The 22,297-nt window shown below is 41.6% G+C and overlaps 1 protein-coding gene across 1 annotated transcript in view; it reads left to right on the top strand.

The window, feature by feature from the left end:
- Positions 1-482: 482 nt before the first annotated feature.
- Positions 483-22,297, top strand: part of CCDC38 (coiled-coil domain containing 38) — a 29,539-nt gene continuing 7,724 nt past the window's right edge. The window contains exons 1-12 of the mRNA XM_068971473.1: positions 483-585; positions 1,596-1,696; positions 2,801-2,966; positions 3,447-3,511; positions 5,960-6,123; positions 6,242-6,322; positions 8,867-9,021; positions 11,331-11,417; positions 16,039-16,114; positions 16,682-16,751; positions 18,448-18,599; positions 19,789-19,924. Of these exons, the coding sequence (XP_068827574.1) occupies positions 483-585; positions 1,596-1,696; positions 2,801-2,966; positions 3,447-3,511; positions 5,960-6,123; positions 6,242-6,322; positions 8,867-9,021; positions 11,331-11,417; positions 16,039-16,114; positions 16,682-16,751; positions 18,448-18,599; positions 19,789-19,924 (1,356 nt within the window). The remainder of the gene's footprint in view (positions 586-1,595; positions 1,697-2,800; positions 2,967-3,446; positions 3,512-5,959; positions 6,124-6,241; positions 6,323-8,866; positions 9,022-11,330; positions 11,418-16,038; positions 16,115-16,681; positions 16,752-18,447; positions 18,600-19,788; positions 19,925-22,297) is intronic.

The raw sequence follows: 22,297 nt of genomic DNA, 5'->3' as shown, positions 1-22,297 counted from the left end.
ACACTTCCTAGAAGCTGCACTCACCACTTCCCCTGACATCCCCTTGGCCAGAACTTACATGGCTATGTCTAGCTCCACGGGAGGTTGAGACATGTAGTCTTAACTCTGGGTGCCTGTGTGCCAAGTTCAAGGCTCTCTTTCTTAGAATAATGGAGAATGGGTATCAGAGAACCATTAGCAGCCTCTGCTCCACTATCAAACTTTAAAAAGCATTTAAATAGGACCATATTGGAAATTTCTTCTACAGATATATTTGAACAAGTGATTAAAGATATGCATATAAGAATATTCAGTGCAGCATTATTTATAATAGCAAAAGACTGGGATCAACCACCATGTCCATTGATATGGGATTTGTTATATTAAGTATAATACATCCAAAGAATTGGCTACTAGATAGCTTTTTAAAAAAAAATGAGCTAAATATATATGTGCTGATATAGAAAGAACTCCTAAGTATATTGCCAACTGATAAAACCAAGATGCAGAATAATAGAATAGTATGTGTCCTTCCTTTCCTAAAAGCTTTGTATTACTTTGCCGAGAACTATGAGGGATCTAAGATGTTCCCCTATTTACAAACTGGTAAGTGTGCTTGCCACAGTTGCTTGGATACACAACTCTTGGGTCAGTGAAAGGATTTTCTCACTCACAGAGCAATGAACATCATCTTTGGGACCAGTTTCCTGAGCCCATGACCTTCTTATAAATTAATAAAATTACATATTAATAACACTATATGACCCTCTGAACCCACCAGAACCCACCAAAGTTAGGATTCTGACAATACTTTGTGCCTCATACCTTGTCTTCCCTCACCTGGGGCAGCCATCAAGCCTGTTACCTACTCTCATCCACACTCCATCTCCAAGCCCAGCTGCCTGGACCTACCCTCAACTGTCTCTGCTCATTTATTACAAGACCTAAAATTTCATGTTCTGCTTTGACATCTTTGAGCCTCAGAGGGCTCTAAAGGCTTAACTGTCAGTCCTCCCATTCTTGGCAGATATGACATCCACCAAGTGGGAAGTGTTTCCCATGAAGCTAATTCCTCTATCAGCAGGACCAGCTATGTATGCTCCATTGCTCTTCAACATAATAGGTTTCATTTTCCTGCCAGCCTATGAAACTATTCAAACAAGTCAGTCACATCCTCCTGTAGAAGCCAGAGGTCATTCAACCCTCTTGTTATGACAAAGCTTGCCTCCTGCAGCTCCTGGTCCACTCTGGTCCTGAGTGCACATGAGATGCGGTATGGCCCTGCATGGCCCATGGCGCCCTCCTACACTGGGGCGTGTGTGACTAATTAAACTGCTGCCAGCCTCATCAGTCCACAGTTGTGTGCTCAGCTACCTTGTACTGCTTAGGGCAGTGGCTCCTTCCTTTTCCCCTGGGAAACAGAGGAACTGCGGCTCCCGCCCCCATGCTCTAGGCCCTACATCCCCACCTTGTTGGGGGCAAGGCTTCATGGATCCTCCTCCTCAGAGACCCAGGTGCCCTCACTTACTCTCCCCTGGGTGGTGGGAGCCTTGCTGTTCTGGTCAACAGGAGGATTGACAGAAGTTTTCTGTTTCTTTTTTTTTTTTTTTCAACAGAGAAAGAAAAAGATGAGACAATCAGAAAGGACAGGCCATATAAGATCTTTTTTAAAGATCTCTTTCTTTTCAAAGAAAATGAAATGGCAGCAAAGAAAAGGGTAAGATAAACCACAATCACAGTCAATGTTAGAATCATACCCTCTTAGCCATCACTTTTATGAACTTTGCTGGGTTGAGACATAGAGTCAGATGTCAGACTGCCTGTCTCCCACTATGCTAGGAGATGGTGTAATCACTGTATTAGGACAGCATCAAGCCGCCTACTAGCCAGCTAGCGATCACCGCCTACTGGAGAATATAGGCACAGCACTACAATCTGGTACGACAGGTACAGTATACCCTATCTGTCGATTCTGATGCCCACATTTTCTCACATTTTCACATTTCTGAAATTGGGACTCAGCTACATAGATGGGATGCCATACAGCACTGGCACTGCATAAAATGATAGTGCATCTTACAAATGGCATCTTAGAGTTGAAATGCCCAGAAGCATGCATAGAGAAAGAGACACTTGTGTTTGTCAGTGAAAAAAGGAAAGAGAGGGTGGTGGGAGCCATGATGGGGTATGTGTGCAGAGCCTACTGAGGAGATAACAAGAACTGAATCATTAAAAACAAGTCAGAATTTGCCAGGCAGATGCAAATAAGAGAATGCATGTGTGTGTACTGGGGAGGAAGATGGAATAAAAGTGGAGGAAGAGGTGTCATTTCAGAATGAGCTGGTATGAAACTATGGCCAACTTCCCAACTATGCCTTGCAGTTAATTTTCCTGCTTGTATACTCAGACCCCACATCACTGCGTGATTTTTTTTTTTTTTTTGAATGTCTACTTGGGAGGTCTATTTGTTCTCGAATTTTCAATTCCACAGAACCAAGCCTTCTCAATTAGTGGAATCTCCAAGTGACTTGCATTCTGAGCTAGATGAAACTGAAATTAAAACCAGATCACTTTCTAATCTCCTGTTTGAGAAGTTCATGTTTAATCAAGTTTGAATGTTCTTTCTTTGTGCTCAGCTTCCTACGAGAAGGGATTGAAAACCAGGCAAAACCTTTCAGACATGAGAACTTGAAGTTGCTTGTTTAACGAATTAGTACTGAGAAAAGGACTTGTTGGAAATGATGTGTATATACGATCACTATTTTAAGACAACATTATTTTGGTACATTAGAAATTCTGTTAAACTTTTTCACTTGGGCAGGAAAAGTTTCTGAACCGTAACATGAAAGTCTACCAAAAGTCTACTTTTTCATCACGAATGAAGAATCGTTCACATCTGGGCCAAACAGCAATCTTCACCGACACAGGTGGTGCCTCAGTTGAACGACTGGGGCTAGATCCCACTCTTATTCTCAGATTAACAGAAGGTAAGTCTAAATTACTGTTTGTTTAAGAATATCATTTTGAATATTTACTGTTAATGTCAGGTAACTGTATGAAAAAGAGGTGAATGCTGGTAATATAGTGATATACCAGTGACTATACCTTCTGCCACTTGTTAGCTGTGTGATCTTGGACAAGCTTTGTGACATCTCTGAGCTTCAGGACCTTACAGGATGGGGATAGTAACAAGAACCTTATTGGAGGTATTAACAGAATTAAGTTAAATTATGGATGTAAAGTGTCTAGTGAAGTTCCTGGAATATGGACATAAAATAAATGATAGTTATTATAATATTGTTAAAGTAACTTTTCAGTGGCTAGGAAAAAAGTTTTTCTAAAAGTATAGTATTTTTAAAACTGAGATACATATTGTATGCAATAATTTAATTACATAGCTTTTATTTTATATAACATCTCTGAGGGATAATGAACCAAACCTAAGTGTATTTCAATTTTCTTTAAAGGTGCAGACACAAAAAAGACCATCCATGAATTTATTAGTGACCAGAGAGACAGGTTTATGCTCGAGGTAGTTAAAATAATTTCTATTCCTGTTAGCCGAATTGAAGACTTCCTGAATGGCACTGCCACATTTTCACCTGGACGTTTTCCTTTCCCACGACAGGCCCCAGCTCCATTGCCCCTCCTACCCTAAAGACCCAGCCTCTTTCAGACCCACTTCAATCAGGCTTTTGTTCTCCTCATTCCAACACCACTTCCATTGCCCAATTCAGTCATTTCAATCTTCCTTTTACTTACTTCTAGCATCTGTTGGCCCAGGTGACCATCCTCACCTGAAACACTTTTCTTCAGCTAGTTTCCAGGACCCTCTATATCCTGGTTCTTCCACAGTACTGACAGCTCACTCCTTCAGTTTTCTTGTTCCTCTGTGCCCTGATCTTAAAATGCTAGAATACACCAGGGCTCACACTTCACCCTACACTCTATCTACCCTCCTCGAGGCTGGAGGCTTTAAATCCTACCATCCTATTAAGAGCTTCCAAATTTACTTCTGATTTTCCTTCCTGAACTCCAGACTCACCAGTATAACTCAGACTCAACAACTATAACCATAGTTCTTAACATGCCTACTTAAGATGCTCCATAGGGATGTCAGACTTCATATTTCCAAAACTTCCCTTGTTATCCTTTCCCCTGTGTCTGCAAATCTGAATCTCAGGCACTGTTTCCTATCTCTGGCAACAGCAATTCCATTTTTCCAGTTACTTTGACCCAAAATATTGGGGTTATCCTCAACTCTTCCTTCTTACAACCCACATCCAAATACCCTTTGGGATATATATATTTCCCAAATATATCTGTAATCACACGACCTTTCAAGACCTCCTCTGCTGCCACTGTAGCTCATGTCACCAGTAAGTCTTGCACGATTATTATAACTTCTGAGCACTAGTCTCCTGCTTCCACTTTTGCTCCCTGGAGTCAGTCTGTCCCCCACCCCTCCTCTGCTGAAGAGCTGATTTTTCTGGCCCCCAGCTCTGCTCACTCTCTGACCTCCTTCCTACCACCCTGTGCGTTGCACACTCTGCTTCAGCCACGCTGGCCTCCTTGCTGTTCCCAGGACACACCAGTCATGTTCTCCCTCAGGACTTTGCACAGGAGGCTTTTCCTTCTGGGAAGATTCCTCTTTCAGATATCTACATGATTTGCTCCCTACTTCCTTCCAGTCTCTTGTTAAGTTTTCACTGTATCAGGGAGTCTTTCCTGGGCTATACATGGTGTTAATCTCCTGCCCTTGCCCACTGGACCACTTATTCCCCTTTAATCAACATCTCCCTCTGCTAAAATGAATACCTCACAAAAGCAATCCATTTTATTCTGTTCACTGCTCCAAAAGAACCATTAAAACAGAACTGGCACACAGTATTTATTACTTGGCAAATGAAGTAATAAATATTTGGGGGTTATACACGTGGAGTATCTAACTTTTGGTTGTTTTTTTTTCTTTAATCTTTTATTTTACATCCATTCATACTTAGAAATACTGTATTTTTAAAAAAAGTAATTCATTGATTATTTAATTTTGGCTGCCCTAGGTCTTTGTTGTAGTGCACAGACTTCTCACCATGGTGGCTTATCTTGTTGTGGAGCACAGGCTTTGTTGTCTGAGGCATGTGGGATCTTCTTGGACCCAGGATCTAACCCGTGTCTCCTGCACTGGCAGGTGGATTCTTATCCACTACACTACCAGTGAAGTCCTGGTTGATGTTTATTTAAAGTGATCTCATTTCCACATTCTAATCCATTCATATTATAATGTTTATGGCTTTGTTTATACTTTATTGTCCATGTGTGGCATTAAAAATACAAGTAGATTCTTATGTAGTAAAAACCAAAACCAAAACCAAAACCAAAACCAAAACAGAATCTAGCTATCAAAGTTGCGTTGGAGGATCTAAACAGGGTGCTTTGAGGCTGGTTAAACACTCCCCCACCCCACTTCCCCAGCTCTGCGTTCCCCCTGACCCTGGGGCTGCCTTGGAGGAATTGCTGGACCCTGACTCTCCCATGGTACTTCCTATAGGAGAGCCTTTGTGATTGCAGACAATCCAATTTCCCAAGGGCCAGAAAGTACCAGAGGACACTGTAGGTAACACTAAGTGGACCTGCTTTTTGGAGAAATATGGAACATGCCCCTCCCCCCTTTTTTAGGCTAGAGCCTGAGGAGACACATAGCTATTTTTATTTGTGGGGCTATTCTGAAACAATATGAAGCCTCTTCACAAAAGTGAAAGAGAGGCATTTGTCTCCCATCTACCTATCCTGAAAACAGAATTCCTTCATGAAATGAAGGCCACAGCCCCAAGGTTCACACGCTACCATTTCTAATACAAATGATCACAGATATACAAAAATAACCAGGCAGGTTATTTTCCCCCTTTGTTATGAGACCTTTGAAATGTGCTAGAAATGTGGAATCATGTTCTTGATGCACTTGTGTTTTCAATATTCCCAGTACACTCTGTCAACCAAAAGAAACACCATCCAAAGGTTTGAAAAACACACAGCAATGAAGGAAAGGAAACTCATGAAAGCAGAAAAAAAGCTCGAAGAAGACGCGGTAGCCTTTGAAGAGTTCCTGCGAGAAAACGACCAGAGATCTGTAGATGCTCTCAAAATGTTCGTCCCCCCGCCCCACCCCTTTGGCCAAATCGCTTTTTATCCTCTTCTTTCTTCTTTTTAGTTTCTCAGAACACAGACCAATACAAAACAGACTAACAAATCTGTTCCTTTTCAGTGCAGCGCAGGAAACTATAAACAAACTGCAAATGACGGCGGAACTCAAAAAGGCGAGTTTGGAGATCCAGTCGGTGAAAAGGTGAGGCTGGGCCTGTCTTCTACCCATCATTTGTCCCTGCCCCCACTGAAACCTGCTGGTGCCTGGCAAGATCCTGATCAGTTGGTGATTTCATAAGTATGAACACATTTTAAAAATAAGTAATTTGTTGATCAAGGATTGTGTCTACCTGGGGACCAGGACACAGTGACCTCTGGCTGAAAAGTTTCTCTAACTTGTCATTACAAGATATTAGCTGAAAGAAGGAAACCAATGTTAGACATAAGCAAATTATTTCCTAAATGTTCTTTTTTCTTCATTCTAAGGCACTGTTCCCTCCTCCCCCATTTTAACATCTCTGAATTTAGGATGCTTTTTAATATTTTTACAATTATCTTACAATTATAATTGGCAGTATTTTTTATATTTGTACTTACACTTGGTTGAAATTAACACTGATATTAAAACGAGGATTTTATGTACCAATATTTTCTTAGGTCAGTTTCCCAAGGCAATAGAACTAAAAGCAAAAATAAACAAATGGAACCAAATGATGCAACCAACAAGGGCTTAATTCCTAAAATATACAAATAGCTCCTACAATTCAATAACAAAAAAACAATCCAGTCAAACATGAGCAGAAGACCTAAATAGAAATTTAGAAGACATGCAGATGGCCAACAGGCACATGAAAAGATGCCCAACATCATTAATTATTAGAGAAAAGCAAATCAAAAGTACGAAGTATTACCTCACACTGGTCAGAATGGCTGTCATTAAAAAGTCTACAAATAACATATGGTGGAAAGGGTGTGGAGAAAATGGAACCCTTCTGCACAGTTAGTGGGAACGTAAATTGGTGCAGCCACTGTAGGAAACAGGATGGAGTTTCCTCAAAAAAGTAAAACAGAACTGTCCAGCGATCCTGAAATCCTACTCCTGGGCATAAACCTAGAGAAAACTGCAATTTGAAAAGACAAATGCACCCCAGTGTTCACTGCAGCACTATTTACAGTAGGCAAGACACGGGAACAACCTCAGTGTCCATTGACAGATGAATGGACAAAGATGTGGTATATGTACACAATGGAATACTACTCAGCCATAAAAATGCATGAAACAATGCCATTTACAGCAACATGGATGGACCTAGAGATCATCAAGTCAGTCAGAAAAAGACAAATATCATATATCACCCATAAGTGGAATCTAAAATGTGATACAAATGACCTTATCTCTGAAATAGAAATAGACTCACAGACATAGAGAACAAAGTTGTGGTTGCCAAGGGGCAGGGTGTGGGAGAAGGACTGGAGTTTGGAATTAGCAGATACAACTCATATACAGAATGAATAATAAGTTCCTACTCTACAACACAGGGTGTGATCCCTGGGTTGGGACGATCCCCTGGAGAAGGAAATGGCAACCCACTCCAGTATTCTTGCCTGGAGAATCCCATGGATGGAGGAGCCTGGTGGGCTACAGTCCACGGGGTCGCAGAGAATCAGACACGACTGAGCAACTTCACTCACTCATACAGCACAGGGAACTATATTCAATGTCCTGTGATAATGAAAATGAATATGAAAAAGAATGTATATATAACTGAATCACTTTGCTGTACAGTAGAAATTAACAACATGTAAATCAATTATACTTCAATGAATTTTTTTTAAAAAGAGGAAAACACTGGGCACCCAACGAGGAGCCAAATGTAGTAAGTCAAGATCATTAGGCTCTGACTTCAGGCAAGACAGGCTTTTTCTGAATCTTACCTTGAACCATAGTTTTACATCTGTTCTAAAAATTCTCATTCTGATATAAAGACCCAATATGGTTTTGCTGCTGAAAAAAGTGCAAGGTAAGTTAGAAAAGCCAGTCAAATGTCTTCTACCTGCTTTCTCTAGATCTGAGGAAAGTTGATATTCACAGTGCGAGGCAGAGCTGATGGTGGGACAACCAGGAGTACTCCATGTGGGAGCCTGTACTCTGGGGGAAAACAAGCCCCCAGTGAAGTTGGAGCTCTGCCGCTGGCTGACTGCATTGTCTCCCGTCATTGTGCTCAAAGCACTTTGCTTCTTGGCCAGAAAAAACATGGAAGAGCCTGGAACAACTGCCGTGAGCAAATGCCTGCTGCCTTTTCCCGGCCTCCATAGATTGGCCTGGACGTCAGTCTTACAAGAGCCCGGGGTCCATGGGATGCTGCAACTGGAAAACCCTTGCGTTCATGGGAGATGATGGAAAGCACCAGGGTTTCCAATCTGGGGCACATGCTGCTCCTTTATAGGGAGCACCTGGGCACACTCGATCCTGGCCCCCTCGATGGTCTTTCTGCCTCAGTGCTGGTTCTGAGGGTGAGCTGCCTAGCCTTGGGCATTTTTGTTCAAATAACATTCCTACAGGTTTCTTGCCTCTCATCTTATATCTTATTGAAGTCCCTATTTTTATGGCCATATTTACAATATTTGTTAAGCAAATTATTATTCAAATACATGATCAAGAGAATGACTTTTTTAAAACCTATTTTAAAAATGAACATGCTTTCACACGGGTATATCTAACCATATCTATTTTTCTTTTGAGTAGTGAAATAGCAAAAACAGAATTCCTCCTTAGAGAGTACATGAAATATGGGCTTTTTCTGCTGAAACTGTCTCCAAAACAATGGCAAATCCAGCAAGCAATGAAAAAGGTGTCAAGGAGTAAAGAAAATGTGAATGTTATGCTTCCAAGTATAAGAAGTAAGTCCCATATTCAATTAAGTACATATCCTAATTCTAAAATATTCTGTTTCAGTGTTTGTTATTAAATAGTTAGAATTTTTATTTTAGGCAGACCCTGAACAATCCCACTAACTCTGATATTATAAATTATTAATTTGGAAACTCAGGTTAATTTCAAATATGAAGCAGTAAAAATATATACATGGAAAAACAGAAAATATTTTATTTGTAGGTAGTGAGAATAGCATACCTACAAACCTCTGCCCAGTAAAAAACCTGAAATAAAATTTGACTTGTTAAAACATTCTGTAGAGTAATTGGACACAAAGTCAATTATATTTTATTAACCTACTGCTGCTGCTGCTGCTGCTGCTAAGTCGTTTCAGTCGTGTCCAACTCTGTGCGACCCCAAAGACAGCAGCCTACCAGGCTCCTTCGTCCCTGGGATTTTCCAGGCAAGAGTACTGGAGTGGGTTGCCACTGCCTTCTCCTTATTAACCTACTATATTAAGCTAAATGCTGCTACTGCTGCTGCTAAGTTGCTTCAGTCGTGTCCGACTCTGTGCAACCCCATAGACGGCCTCCCACCAGGCTCCTCTGTCCCTGGGATTCTCCAGGGAAGAACACTGGAGTGGGTTGCCATTTCCTTCTCCAAGGCATGAAAGTGAAAAGTAAAAGTGAAGTTGCTCAGTCGAGTCCGACTCTTAGCGACCTCATGGACTGCAGCCTACGAGGCTCCTGCGTCCATGGGATTTTCTGGGCAAGGGTACTGGAGTGGGGTGCCATTGCCTTCTCCAATTAAGCTAAATAGGTTAACTTTATTAATTAGAAAATATACAAGGAAGTTAAATTCAAGAAAGCAATAATAACCTTCAATGTGTGACCAAGAGATTTGACAAATGAGAAATATGTTATCAGATAGTAAGATTGATTTTGTAAAGTTGCCAATTTTTCTGAAATTCATGTATAAGCTTTATGGAAGTATAATAAAAATGTTACCAAAAATTAATCAGAGAGTTGGGTTAGGTAGATCTTTGCAGGATGATTCTGAGGTTCATCTAGAAAGATACACAAATACTTTTGAACTAATAAGGTGAGGGTGGGTGTGTTACTTATCCTTTAAGACATTATATAACATATTATCACAGTCTCAAAAATGAAAACTATATGGTACTGGCATTAAGCTCAGTGGAACAGGAATAGATCCTATTATAGGTAAGAATTTCATATGTAAGTGATGAATGTAGGGTCACAAATCAAAGATGAAGACAGACTTCGAGCAACATTGGGGTAACAAGGACCAGACACATCCTCTTGACTGAAAAACAACAGTTTTAAGACATCAGACATCAAGGAGCAAAACAAAGTAATCCCCGAGAGAAGGGAAACACATGAGTTGAGCCCTGTGCTGGCCTCAGGGCACTGCCTGGAGAACACTTCCAGGACTCGGTGAGGCAGACGGGGGCCTCAGTGGTCTCTGTGGATGGAGAAGACAGAGCTGGGGGTAGGGAGGCCATGGTGGCTGGAATTCCCCGAGCAGAGTACTGGAGGGGAGAAAGCCACACAGAAAGAGGGTTCTCTTGATCTGCAGACTTGTCAGCTGAGAGCTCATCCTGAGCCTTAGGGGTGAGAGCACTTACACCACTGAAATCGGCACATTACAAATCAGGGAGAATCTTTCCCCTGAGAGCCGGTTATTAAGCCTTTATTAGCACACCAAGCGGAGAAGGTGATGGCACCCCACTCCTATACTCTGACTCTTGGGGTCACACAGAGTCAGACACGACTGAAGTGACTTAGCAGCAGTAGCAGCAGCAGCACACCAGGGGTGGCTGCCCTGCTTAGCTCCCTTGTATCTCTCACTGTGCTGCGTGTGCTTATATGAGATCGTGTGTATAAACTGTCAAGCACAGTAATGACATTGGGTTAAACTCAATATATGATGTTTGACAAGACAGAAAACACATACTGAGAAGTATTTGCATTTAACAGCTTAGGATTCAGTGCTCCTAGACATGTCCTCTAACTTGAGGATGCTCAGAAAGTGCTGAGTCTCGTCTAGAGGGTTGAATGGTTAACACCGGGATTTTAGAAGTTGGTTGATGTGGGAAAGAGACTTCTTCAGGCCCTCTAGGTTAGTTCTCATCCATCCTGCCTTCTCCAGAGATCAGCCCTGGCCATCTGCATAATACATATGTTGGTTTTCATGTGCCCATCTTACATTTCTGTCCCTGGAAATTTTCACAATTACTTGGCCTTCACCCTGAAACAAAGCTCTCATTCTCAGAAGTGTTCCCCCACCCCAACTTGTTTATTTTCCATTCTAGAATTAAGTGCAAGGAGAAGAGAGACCACTGACGAGTCCAGGAGGACATCATTTTCGGAAGATTCTTCTCTGGGAAGAGGTAGCCAAGGTAACACTGGATCTTTGGCACTTCACCCACAAAAGTCAAGTCAGAGAAGGTGCCCATCTCAAAGTGGAGATGCAGGACCTATAAACTAAGCTGAAAACCAGAGCCTAGTGTCCACATCACCCTTAATCCTGGGGAGCTAGGTGTTCGGTTTCTCTCTCTCCAGACATTATTACAAAACTCAGAGAGGTGGGTGAATGAATAGAACAGGCAGAGAAGTCAGGGGCAGAGGATCTTGCACAAGTTGTCTCTGGCTGACTAGCACGTCCTCTGAGGTCCTTCTTGGCTGCGCCTCCTCATTCCTCTGGTTCAAGCCTGCCCTCTGGCGTTGATGGACCAATTCCCAGGGCCCAACAATCCAGGCCAATGGCAACCAGGTGACTGTCATTGGCCGGTGACTCAGGGAAGTAACTGGGAAGACTGAGGAAGCTCTACCATGCTCATAATCAACTCTAAGGATACTTTCAGCCTCAACTCCTGCCTAACCCCTGCCCTGTAGTCATTCAACGCCCACAGGCAAGCTGACTCTCTTTCTCCTTTATCCTGCTGCCAACCATCAGAGGTATTTAGTGGTAGAAGTAAAGCTCAACCATACAATTTGCCTGCCCAGAAACAACCCTGGCATAAGTGCACTTGGCCAGCTAATTGAAAAGGTGGACTCTTTCAGAGTGTGAGGCCAATGTGGACCCATATTATTTAAGACATACTACTTTGTCTGTTAGAGGATCTGGAGTAGGGTGCAGGGGAGGGGAGTGTAGAGGACGTGGGTGGTGGGGTCCATATTTTCTCCTCTTTAAAATCTTGAAAATAGGAGTCACTCAGTTTGAATAGCATCCCTTCCCAAGACATTTTTAGTAATATGTGTTCCAGCATCAGCTTAAAAATTTAAGATGCTCATTTACGGTGGTGCTAGAATCCACTGGTTCTTTGTCCATTTTCTTTCCTTCCCCCACTCACCTTGGATATACTGGAGGAATACTATGTATCAGCAACTTTTCGAGACTTCAAGTACACAAAGATGAATAGGATATAGTTCTGCATGCTGGAACTATACAAATACAATGTAATGGGACAAATGATACAGCAGTGATGGTGAGGGGTCTGGGGGCAAAAACCAAAAATGTGATCTCTCCCTAAGGCATTCAGAAAAGTCTTTAAGAGGAGGTGACATCTGAACTGGATTGGAAGAATAAGTGGGACTTTCCAGGTAGAGGGATTGGGGAGTGAGGCCTGCTATAGTCTCAACACGGAACAGCAGGAAGGGTGGCTGGAAGCCACAAAAACACGGGCATGAGGAAGCATGACCTGGGGGCCAGTGGCTGCAGAGATCCAAGACCAGTTGCCCACTTCTCAGGTTCAGACCATGGTCAGACCCAGACACTCGTAATAAATAAAGTCCACCATTTTTATTTTATATCTTGATCTTTTAAAATCTGTGATTAAAAATGTGTATGATTAGGTAAAAAGAGAACTGTGATTTATATTCACCATTTATGTCCCTGATTTGTGCCATGTTTTAGACAATATGTACCCATCCCTACCCCGAACAGCAATTTCTGATTTTATGCTTGGAACCAAAAGTCAGTAGAATAAAACAGCACCATTTTCTATATGACTGTTTCTAAGTAATGGGCATATCAGTACAGAAAAATGAATCCCTCTCACCAAACAGCAAGCACTCATTCCTAATTACATGTTCTTTTTACCTCCACCATCACCAATGATGTGGACTTCGCCTGGACATTCTGAATAGCAAGATCACGCAGGAGGACCACTCCCAACCTAGAGGAAAAGAAATCATCCTTATCAAAGTACAGTACATATTGATTACCTCTCTTGTAAATGTATTTTTTTATAAGCAAATATCTCTTTTAGCCTTTCTTCAACATATGTGCCACATATCCATACCCACCATAAGAGATACTGGAGGTAGTGGTTGCCATTTCTATGTGCTCGGCAGGTGACCAAGTTCTCACAGGTCTTCCTGCATCCTTTGATGAGGGCCTACATCTGCTATTTGCAGAAACCACCCACACCCTGCCTCTTGGGTCTTTGCCGCTCAGAATCCACTGCCCAGTTGTTTTCGATCTACTCTGCTGACTCATGTGTTTGCAAATTTACCGTGGCATTCAAAATTGCTGCTATAGGACTAGAAAGCACTTTTTGTTTCTTCCCTTACTTGATTATTGACTCATTTACATTCAATATTTCAGAAAGTGGTAGTTCACCACCCTAGCTACCCTGGAGTGAAGTGAAGTGAAAGTTGCTCAGTCGTGTCTGACTCTTTGCGACTCCATAGACTATACAGTCCATGGAATTCTCCAGGCCAGAATAATGGAGTGGTAACCTTTCCCTTCCCCAGGGGATCTTCCCAACCCAGGGATCGAACCCAGGTCTCACACATTGTGGGCAGATTCTTTACCAGTTGAGCCACAAGGGAAGCCCAAGAATACTGGAGTGGGTAGCCTATCCCTTTTCCAGTGGATCTTCCCGACCCAGGAATTGAACCGGGGTCTCCTGCATTGCAGGCAGATTCTTTACCAACTGAGCTATCAGGGAAGCCCCTAGCTACCCTAGAGGAGCTGTAAGAAAATATATTGATGTCCAGGATGGATATCTGGGCCAGCAGTGTATTATCCTGGCAAAAGTCGACACAGACACTGTGCTCCGAGGGGCCTTGCGGTCATTCTACTTCTGTGGCATTTTAGAGTCACTGTTTTGTTGTGTTTTAATTACATTTTCACTTGGAGAGAATTACAGATTCACATGCAGTTTCAAGAAAAAATACAGAGAGGTCTCACTATACTTTACCCAGTTTCCCCCAATAGTAACATCTATTGCAAAATTGTAGTATGATAGCATGAACAGGATATTGACATCAGTACAGTCAAGATACAATCAAATACAGAACATCATCATAAGGATTCCCCATGTTGAAGCACAAAGTAATATGCAGACGTCACACTCACTTTCTCAGAAAGTTCACTGCTTCTTAAGTTTTTCATTTACTCAGCACGTATTTACTGAGTGCCCTATAGGGCCAGAATAAAAAAAAAAGACAGTCTTTGCTCTCAACAAGCCTACTGTCTAGTGAGGAAGACAGACAAGGAGTTTGTCAGTTACATTATACCAAGATAAGGCCATTGGAAGGACAATCAGGGTGCCTCAGGCATGCAAAGGAAGGACTCTCAGCCCAGAGAAGAGGTGAGGGACTGGAGAAGCAAGGGCAGGATCAGTGGACACACTCCAGATCAGATGGCCTCTAGGCTGTGTCTGGTGAGAGGACGAGGGGTCAGTGAAGAGGGAGGGGCCTCCTGGCACGAGGGTGGCAGTGTTTGGGTCTGTTCAGAATGGCTGGGCTGCAGGGTGTACATGGACAAGACTGGAGGGGTAACTAGGTATTGTCTCATGAAAAGGAAGCAGTGGGGTCATCCCAAAGGTGCCTGTGTTTTGTTCCAAGTGCCTGGGAGTCACTGAACATTTTAGCAAGAATGTGACAGAAGCTCAAATCAGATTTACATGTTTTAGCAAGAATGTGACAAAGGCTCAAATCAGATTTACATTTTAGAAAATTGGAGATGGTAGTATTTGAGAGAACAGAATGGACAGGAAAAAAACTGGACATAGAGGAGCCAGTTAGGAACCTGTGGTCACAATTCATTAGATGAGAGATAATGAACTCCCCCAGCCAGACAGTGGCAGCCGGAACAAAGAAGGAGAGGCTGTGGGACACATCAGGGAAATGCTACCTACAGGCTTCCCCCAGTAAAAAGAGTGGCCACAGATAACTCCCAAATTTCTCATGTGGCAACTGGATGTGTGGTGTTGTCATTCAAAGGTATTAGGAACACAGCAAGGGGAGCAGGCCTGAGAGGAAAATAAGGAGTGTGATTTTGGATGCATTCATCTGAGCTCTCTATGGGACACCCATATGTCCCATATGGGACATCTCTATGGGACACCCAAGTGGATACTCATGTTCAGTTGGAAGCTGGACACTGAAGTCCAGAGTTCAAGAGAGACAGAGATGTGGGAGTTGGTATGTTAGTAGTGGTTGAATCTATGAGGATCAGCCCCAGAGGATAGGTAGAAAGACAGGAAAGAAGGCTGAGGAAACAGACTCTTTCAAAGAAAAGGAACCAAAAAGGTAACACAGTATCAGAGAGGTGGGAGAAGATTGATTTGAAAATGATATTACTGAATCCACTAAGAGTGGACTGAATGGTGGATGTTTCCCAAGTACCCCTCGACTTCTACGACCCTCTCAATTTTCCTACAACATATTTCCCATTGCTAAAGGGCAGCTCCAAGTAGCTTATTTTGTCCCTTCAAACTCAGCATGAACAAAGCAAATGTTAATCTTGTCCTTGTGCTATGCTTAGTCGTTCAGTCGTGTCCGACTCTTTGTGACTCCAAGGACTGTTAGCCCACCAGGTTCCTCTGTCTGTGGGGATTCTCCAGGCAAGAATACTGGAGTGGGTTGTCATGCCTTTCTCCAGGGGAACTTTCTGACTCAGGAATCGAACCTGGGTCTCCTGCATTGTGGGGGGATTCTTTACTAGCTGAGCTACCAGGGAAGCCCAATCTTGTCCTTATCCTATCCTTAAAGCTGTTTTCCTTCCAGTTAGCGTGACCTCCATTACTCCAGGCTTACTGACTACAAACGCTGAAGTCATCTTGTCTCTTCTCTTTGTGCTCCAGTAGCTCTTTCTATTCTTGGTTCCCATGAACTCTTTTCTTTCCCGTGTCTCTAGATTCTCCTCCCAACCCCCAACCACTGTTTTCCACCATCACTACAAGCATTACTTACCTAGGTCACAGCAACAGCTGCTTTACTCCTTCCTTAGCCCCTGCCCTTTTAACATTCCAATCTTTTTCAATTTATCGCTCTTAAAGGATTCTTTCAGAGCCACCTTGCAAGCCACACAACTATTCTTTAAGTATGTATCTCATCACCCACCCCACTCCCCAACCAACATTTCCTCAGCCTGATCAGAAGATATTTTACAGATGCACCTCAAATAATTGGTACCACGTGGTACAACTCTTCCTTATGGTCTCTTTGTTTGCATATGTCACCCTTGTCTGGGAATGAATCTCATTTTCTTTTGCATACTCGTGGAATCCATGGATTCCTGCAATTCCCTAAAAGGCTAAACAGGCTATTGAAAAGAACTAGGTTACATTTAGGTTCCAAAAATAACGTAGTAATGAAAGCAAATCTGTTGATAGAAAAAAAAATCAGGCATTTTCTTTTCCTTTTACAGCCAAACTGAGAGTATCAGTTCAGAAGACAGTTTGGAATTCTTTTTAGATGATGATATGGACTACGATCTGGTAACCAGACTATTTCTCTTGACTTAAATATTGTTTGGTGAAAAGTATAGATGCTCATTTCTTCTTTTGAAATAAAAATGTCCTGTTCCAAATATTCCACAACCTTTCAAAAGAAAATATGATTTTTAAAAATTTATTTATTTGTTTGCACCAGGTCTTAGTTGCAGAATGCGGGGTCTTTAGTTGTGGCATGTGGGATCTAGTTCACTGATCAGGGAACAAACCTGGGCCCTCTGCATTGACAGCATGGAGCCTTAGCCTCTGGACCACCAGGGAAATCCCCGAAAATAGGATTTTTGCTACTGTTCTCTAGTTGTATATATAGTTCATGTCTGTCATCAGACATTTAATGAAAAATAAATGTCGACTTCCCTGGCGGCTTAGTGGTTAAGACTCTACACTTCCACTGCAGGGGCATGGGCTCGATCCTGGTTGGGGGAACTAAGGTCCTAGATGCTGTGAGGCACAGCCAAAAGATTTTTTAAAAATTATAAGTTAATAAATAAGTGTCCTTTAGAAGGTAACAATTTAGGAGATATATATTATCTACAATCTTCCTGTGAAAATAACCACCTTCTGATTATCATTTTATTGGGGCTTGAGATATATTGGGTAGCTGGACTGTGAGATAAATTGAGCTTCAACAAAACAGCTCTTTGTGGCACAGGTCTGACTGTGAACTAATCTCACCCTAAATACAACCACAGAAACTCACAGAAAAGGAACAAAACACTTAAAAGCATTAACTGTATACTATATATAACATACCTTATCCAAATCATCTTTGTGTGTGTGTGTGGAAAAAGCACAACTTACCATCTTAACCGGTAAGTGTATGATCCTGCAGCATTAACTATTAACATGCTGATGTAACAGACCCCTGGAACTTTTTCATCTTGCACAACGGAAACTATACATCAACTGCACAACTCCCCTATGCCTACTCCCTCTAGCCCCTAGCAACCACATTCTACTTTATATTTCTAAGAGTTAGATTACTTTACATACCTTGTAAAAGTGGAAGCAGCATTTGTCTTCTCATGAGTGGCTTATTTCATTTAGTCTCATGTCCTTATGTTCTTCGGGTTCATCCATATTGTAGCAAATGATAGGGTTTCCTTATTTTTTAAGGGTGAATAGACCACATTTTCTTTATCCATCCATCAATGCACTGATGCACATTTAGGTTGCTTCCACTTCTTGGCTACAATAAATTTGATGAACGTGGGGGTACAAATATCCAAGTCATCTTGCTATAAATTAAATTTATTTAAAGTGATATAAACTTATACTTAAAATTTTAGAAAATAGAAAATTATTAAAATGTAGGGAGAAAATGACCTTCACTTAGTCCTGTCTTTTCTCATTCTACTTCTTCTCTTGTCTTTCCCTAGAAACTTGCCTTTCCTTTTTTCCTGCTTTTGCCTCCCCCTCGGCTCCGTCCCTCTTCTTTCTCTTTTCCTCACTCTCTTCTTCCTTTTCCCCTTCTCTAATAAACTTCATCTCCCCCCAACACCCAAAGTGTTCTCTTCGCTTCGGCCAGCTCTCACATGGAAATAGGCTGTTGTCACTCTTTGCCCATATCTCCCTTATAATCGGAACAGTATTCCTTTATTCCACTGTTTTTTCCTGGATAAGTCACATATGCACAGGTAGTACGTTAAGTGAATTAATTATATTCTTCATTATTGATTAGGAGCCAGAACTTTATTTCAAAGAACCTGAAGAGTTACTTCAAGTCCTCACAGAGCTGGAAGAGCAGAATCTTACTTTGGTACAATATTCCCAAGATGTAGATGAAAATCTTGAAGATGTAAATAAAAGAGAAAAAGTTATACAGGATAAAATGTAAGTCGTAAAAAACAAGTAGACATTCTATTAACCAATTTCTAATCAGAGAAGAAGTCACTTTCATTTATGTGTGGCCCTTCCTTGTGGTCTCCCTGGATTTAGGGAAGAATTTTTAATAATAATAGTTTACACTGCAGAGTGTAAAAAGTAGGAATTATATTTACACAGAATAGACTGGTTTTAGTTTTAGCCCCTAATTCTTTTCACTTGTCAAAATATTTTCCTAGCTAGCAAGAATAAAAGACAATATAGAAGGTAATAAAGAATCAAAATGTCACCTACTGCCTTACTCTTTGTTCAATGCAGTTTTACGCTGTCATCTGGCTGACCAAATCATGCTTTGGATGATAATGCTAATAAACTCATTTTCCTTGGCTGTAACTCTCAGCAAAAGTTTTTTCATGACTTAAATATTATATCATTTTATAATGTACATTATCAAAATCAGAGCTATTATAAAAGGGATTTCTGTTGGGAAGGGGGCTGGATTTGATGACTCAAAAAATTCCTTCCTACTCTAATACTCATTGTAAAAATGTGCAGAACCTTTTTAGGAAGACCCATTTGCACCAGAAGATGTCAATCTTTTAAAATAGTTAAGTCAAACAGCATTGAACTTTGGGACATATTGAAGAACTTAAAACTATAATCTTATAGCCACCCAGTAAGCTACTGTCTTTTAATCCTGTCTCCTCACTTCCAGTCCTCAGTATTCGGTGCCCCACCATGACACTATGATATGAGGGGATGGGGTGGGTATGGTTGGACAGGAAAAGGGTATCTATATCAGAAGCTCTAAGTAAGGAGTCAGGAGTCTCTACTTTTCCCAGTGGCTCCCCAGGTATTCTGATTATCAGTCAGGTTTGAGAACAGTGACATCCTAGGTCACCTGGCTTGGGTTTCCGATACCTCAATTCTACTGCTTTTTCTATTTGGGGGACTCAAAGTAGAGGGGTTGGAAAATACTTTCTGATGGACATTGAAAAGCATCTGTGCATTTATTTTTCTTATTTTTAACCTGAAAAGTTGCAGGTACTTTGTCAATATCTTAAAATATAAACTTCTATTTGGCTTACTAGACACAGGATGTTGACACATGATCTAGGGAGTGTTGAAGCTCCTGACTGATGGTTTATTTCACTGAATCATAAATTACAGATAAGGATCTCTTTCTTCTTTGCAATAGAAATACCAACATAGAGTTTCTTTTGGAACACAAGGAATTGCTCAAGGCCAACTGTGTAAGAGAAGAAGAAAAAGCAGCAGAGTTGGAATTAAGGTCCAGGCTATTTAGTTTTGGAGAATATAACTCAGATGCTCAGGTAATCATTCTTTGCCTGCAGTAATTTTATTTTGGCTCATGATAATAAGACTCTGCATTCCCTGTGTCTTAAGCATTGAAATAGGAGGATTAAAGCAAACCACAAGTCCCAGGTTGATGACAGAGGCTGAAAACCTGCTTGGAAATTACCTTGTCAATATGTAATAGCCAACTTACACAGTAGATAGAAAACATTCAATTATCATTGGTACTCTTAAAAGGCTACCAAGTATGATGCTGAGATTTCCCCACCTATAAATATATTTGTTTTAGTCAGTATACACATGACTATACATATGAAGTAGTTCACTGCCTGTGATCGTTTTGGTATTAATTTCAAGGGCAAATAATGAAGATAGGAAGCACTGAATCAGCACTGAATAGAGTATCTTCCCAACATTGAGCTTGTAATAGGTTGTGGCCCCTTTGGGGTCTGCAGAGATCTATCACCAGAGCACCTGTGACACAGACTAGTGTGCTTACCTGTTTGCATGCAGGTCTCTCCCAGCTGGATGCAAACACTAGGGCAAAGCTTGTCTTACCCTTCTCTTCAGCTCAGTTTAGCAACCTCATAAAGCAGGTGCTCCATAAATGTTTGTTGAATGAATGATCAAGCTAGTTTTAAGACCCATAATAAACTCCAGCTAGCATTGGTTTTGGAGAAGGCAATGGCACCCCACTCCAGCACTCTTGCCTGGAAAATCCCATGGACGGAGGAGCCTGGTAGGGCTCCAGTCCATGGGGTCACGAAGAGTTGGACACGACTGAGCGACTTCACTTTGACTTTTCACTTTCATGCACTGGAGAAGGAAATGGCAACCCACTCCAGTGTTCTTGCCTAGAGAATCCCAGGGATGGGGGAGCCTGGTGGGCGGCCGTCTATGGGGTTGCACAGAGTCGGACATGACTGAGCGACTTCACTTTGACTTTTCACTTTCATGCATTGGAGAAGGAAATGCCAACTCACTCCAGTATTCTTGCCTAGAGAATCCCAGGGATGGGGGAGCCTGGTGGGCTGCTGTCTATGGGGTCGCACAGAGTTGGACACGACTGAAGTGACTTAGCAGCAGCAGTAGCAGCATTGGTTTCCTTGTAAAATCTTGAAATAAAAATTCAAAACTCATATATAAGACTAATATCACAATTATAGTTATGAACTTGATTTTCAAACAGGGGTAGATTTAAAGGGACTCTATCAGGAGATGACTGTGCTCCCTTACCCATAAGCAGACAGGGTTACAAAAACAAACCTGTTTATGGCTCCAGTCACAATCCACATTTCTTATGTGGTGTAACACCAAGGAAGGAAGGGATGGGGTTGTGCACTGCTAGAGCACAAAGGGTGATGATAGCTACCTTTCAGCTCTTCAATGCTGTCTTTATACCTTAAAAAAAAAACTGTGGTTCAAAAATACATAATTGACCATTTAACCATTTCAAATGTACAATTCAGTGGCATTAATTATATTTGCAATGCTGCATAATCATCACCAATATTTTAGGACTTTTCCATCATCCCAAATAGAAACTCTGTACCCATTAAACAATAATTCCCCATTCTCCCTCCTTCCAGCTTCTGGTAACCTCTGTTCTCCTTTCTCGCTCTATAAATTTGTCTGTCTTGTTGATCAGTCACTACTCTTTTTGCGATCCCATGGACTGTAGCCTGCCAGGATCCTTTCTTTGTCCATACTTTCTTTCCCATGTAAGAATACTGGAGTGGGTTGGCATTTCCTTCTCCAGGGGATCTTCCTGACCCAGGGGGAGAAAAAAGGAGCTTTATGGCAAACAGAGGACTTTTTTTTTTTCATCTCATAGGTATTTCTCCAAACTTCCTAAAATCATATTTTGAATATAAATAGGACTACAGTAAGTGTTACTGTAGGAGGAAAGAAAGGGGGCTTTATAGTATATAGGACCATCGGAAAGCTTGTTAAACTAGATGGGAGAGACAAGCTGTTTGAAGTAAACTATTGGTAACAGATCTTGATTTGTAATTAAGTGTTGGTAGCTCTGTAATGAGTCTGTGGTTTCAGGAGGGGTTTCCCATGGCTCCTGGAGCCACATCTATCTTGAGTATTATTTGTCCTTGGCTTTATGGTGATTCTCATCTTATTGTGCAGAAGCAGGAATAGGGGCAGGATTCTACCAGGAGAACGATTTACTTTGCCCAGAAGTTTATTGAGATCCTTTTATCTGCGAATGCCGGGTATACAGTGGAAACACAGAAAGAGTTTTCTTACGGTCCCGAAACATGTTACCTACAAGCTCGAACATCTCTACCAACAGTTAAAACGGCGCAGTGGCCAGGTACAGGGATCAGCAAGGTGTGGCCTAAGCCTTTGCTTAGAGTAGAATACTGGAATGACTTCCA

The sequence above is a fragment of the Capricornis sumatraensis genome, chromosome 4, assembly GCF_032405125.1.
Source record: "Capricornis sumatraensis isolate serow.1 chromosome 4, serow.2, whole genome shotgun sequence".
Lineage (NCBI taxonomy): Eukaryota > Metazoa > Chordata > Mammalia > Artiodactyla > Bovidae > Capricornis > Capricornis sumatraensis.
This window is presented reverse-complemented; position numbering and strand designations above follow the sequence as displayed.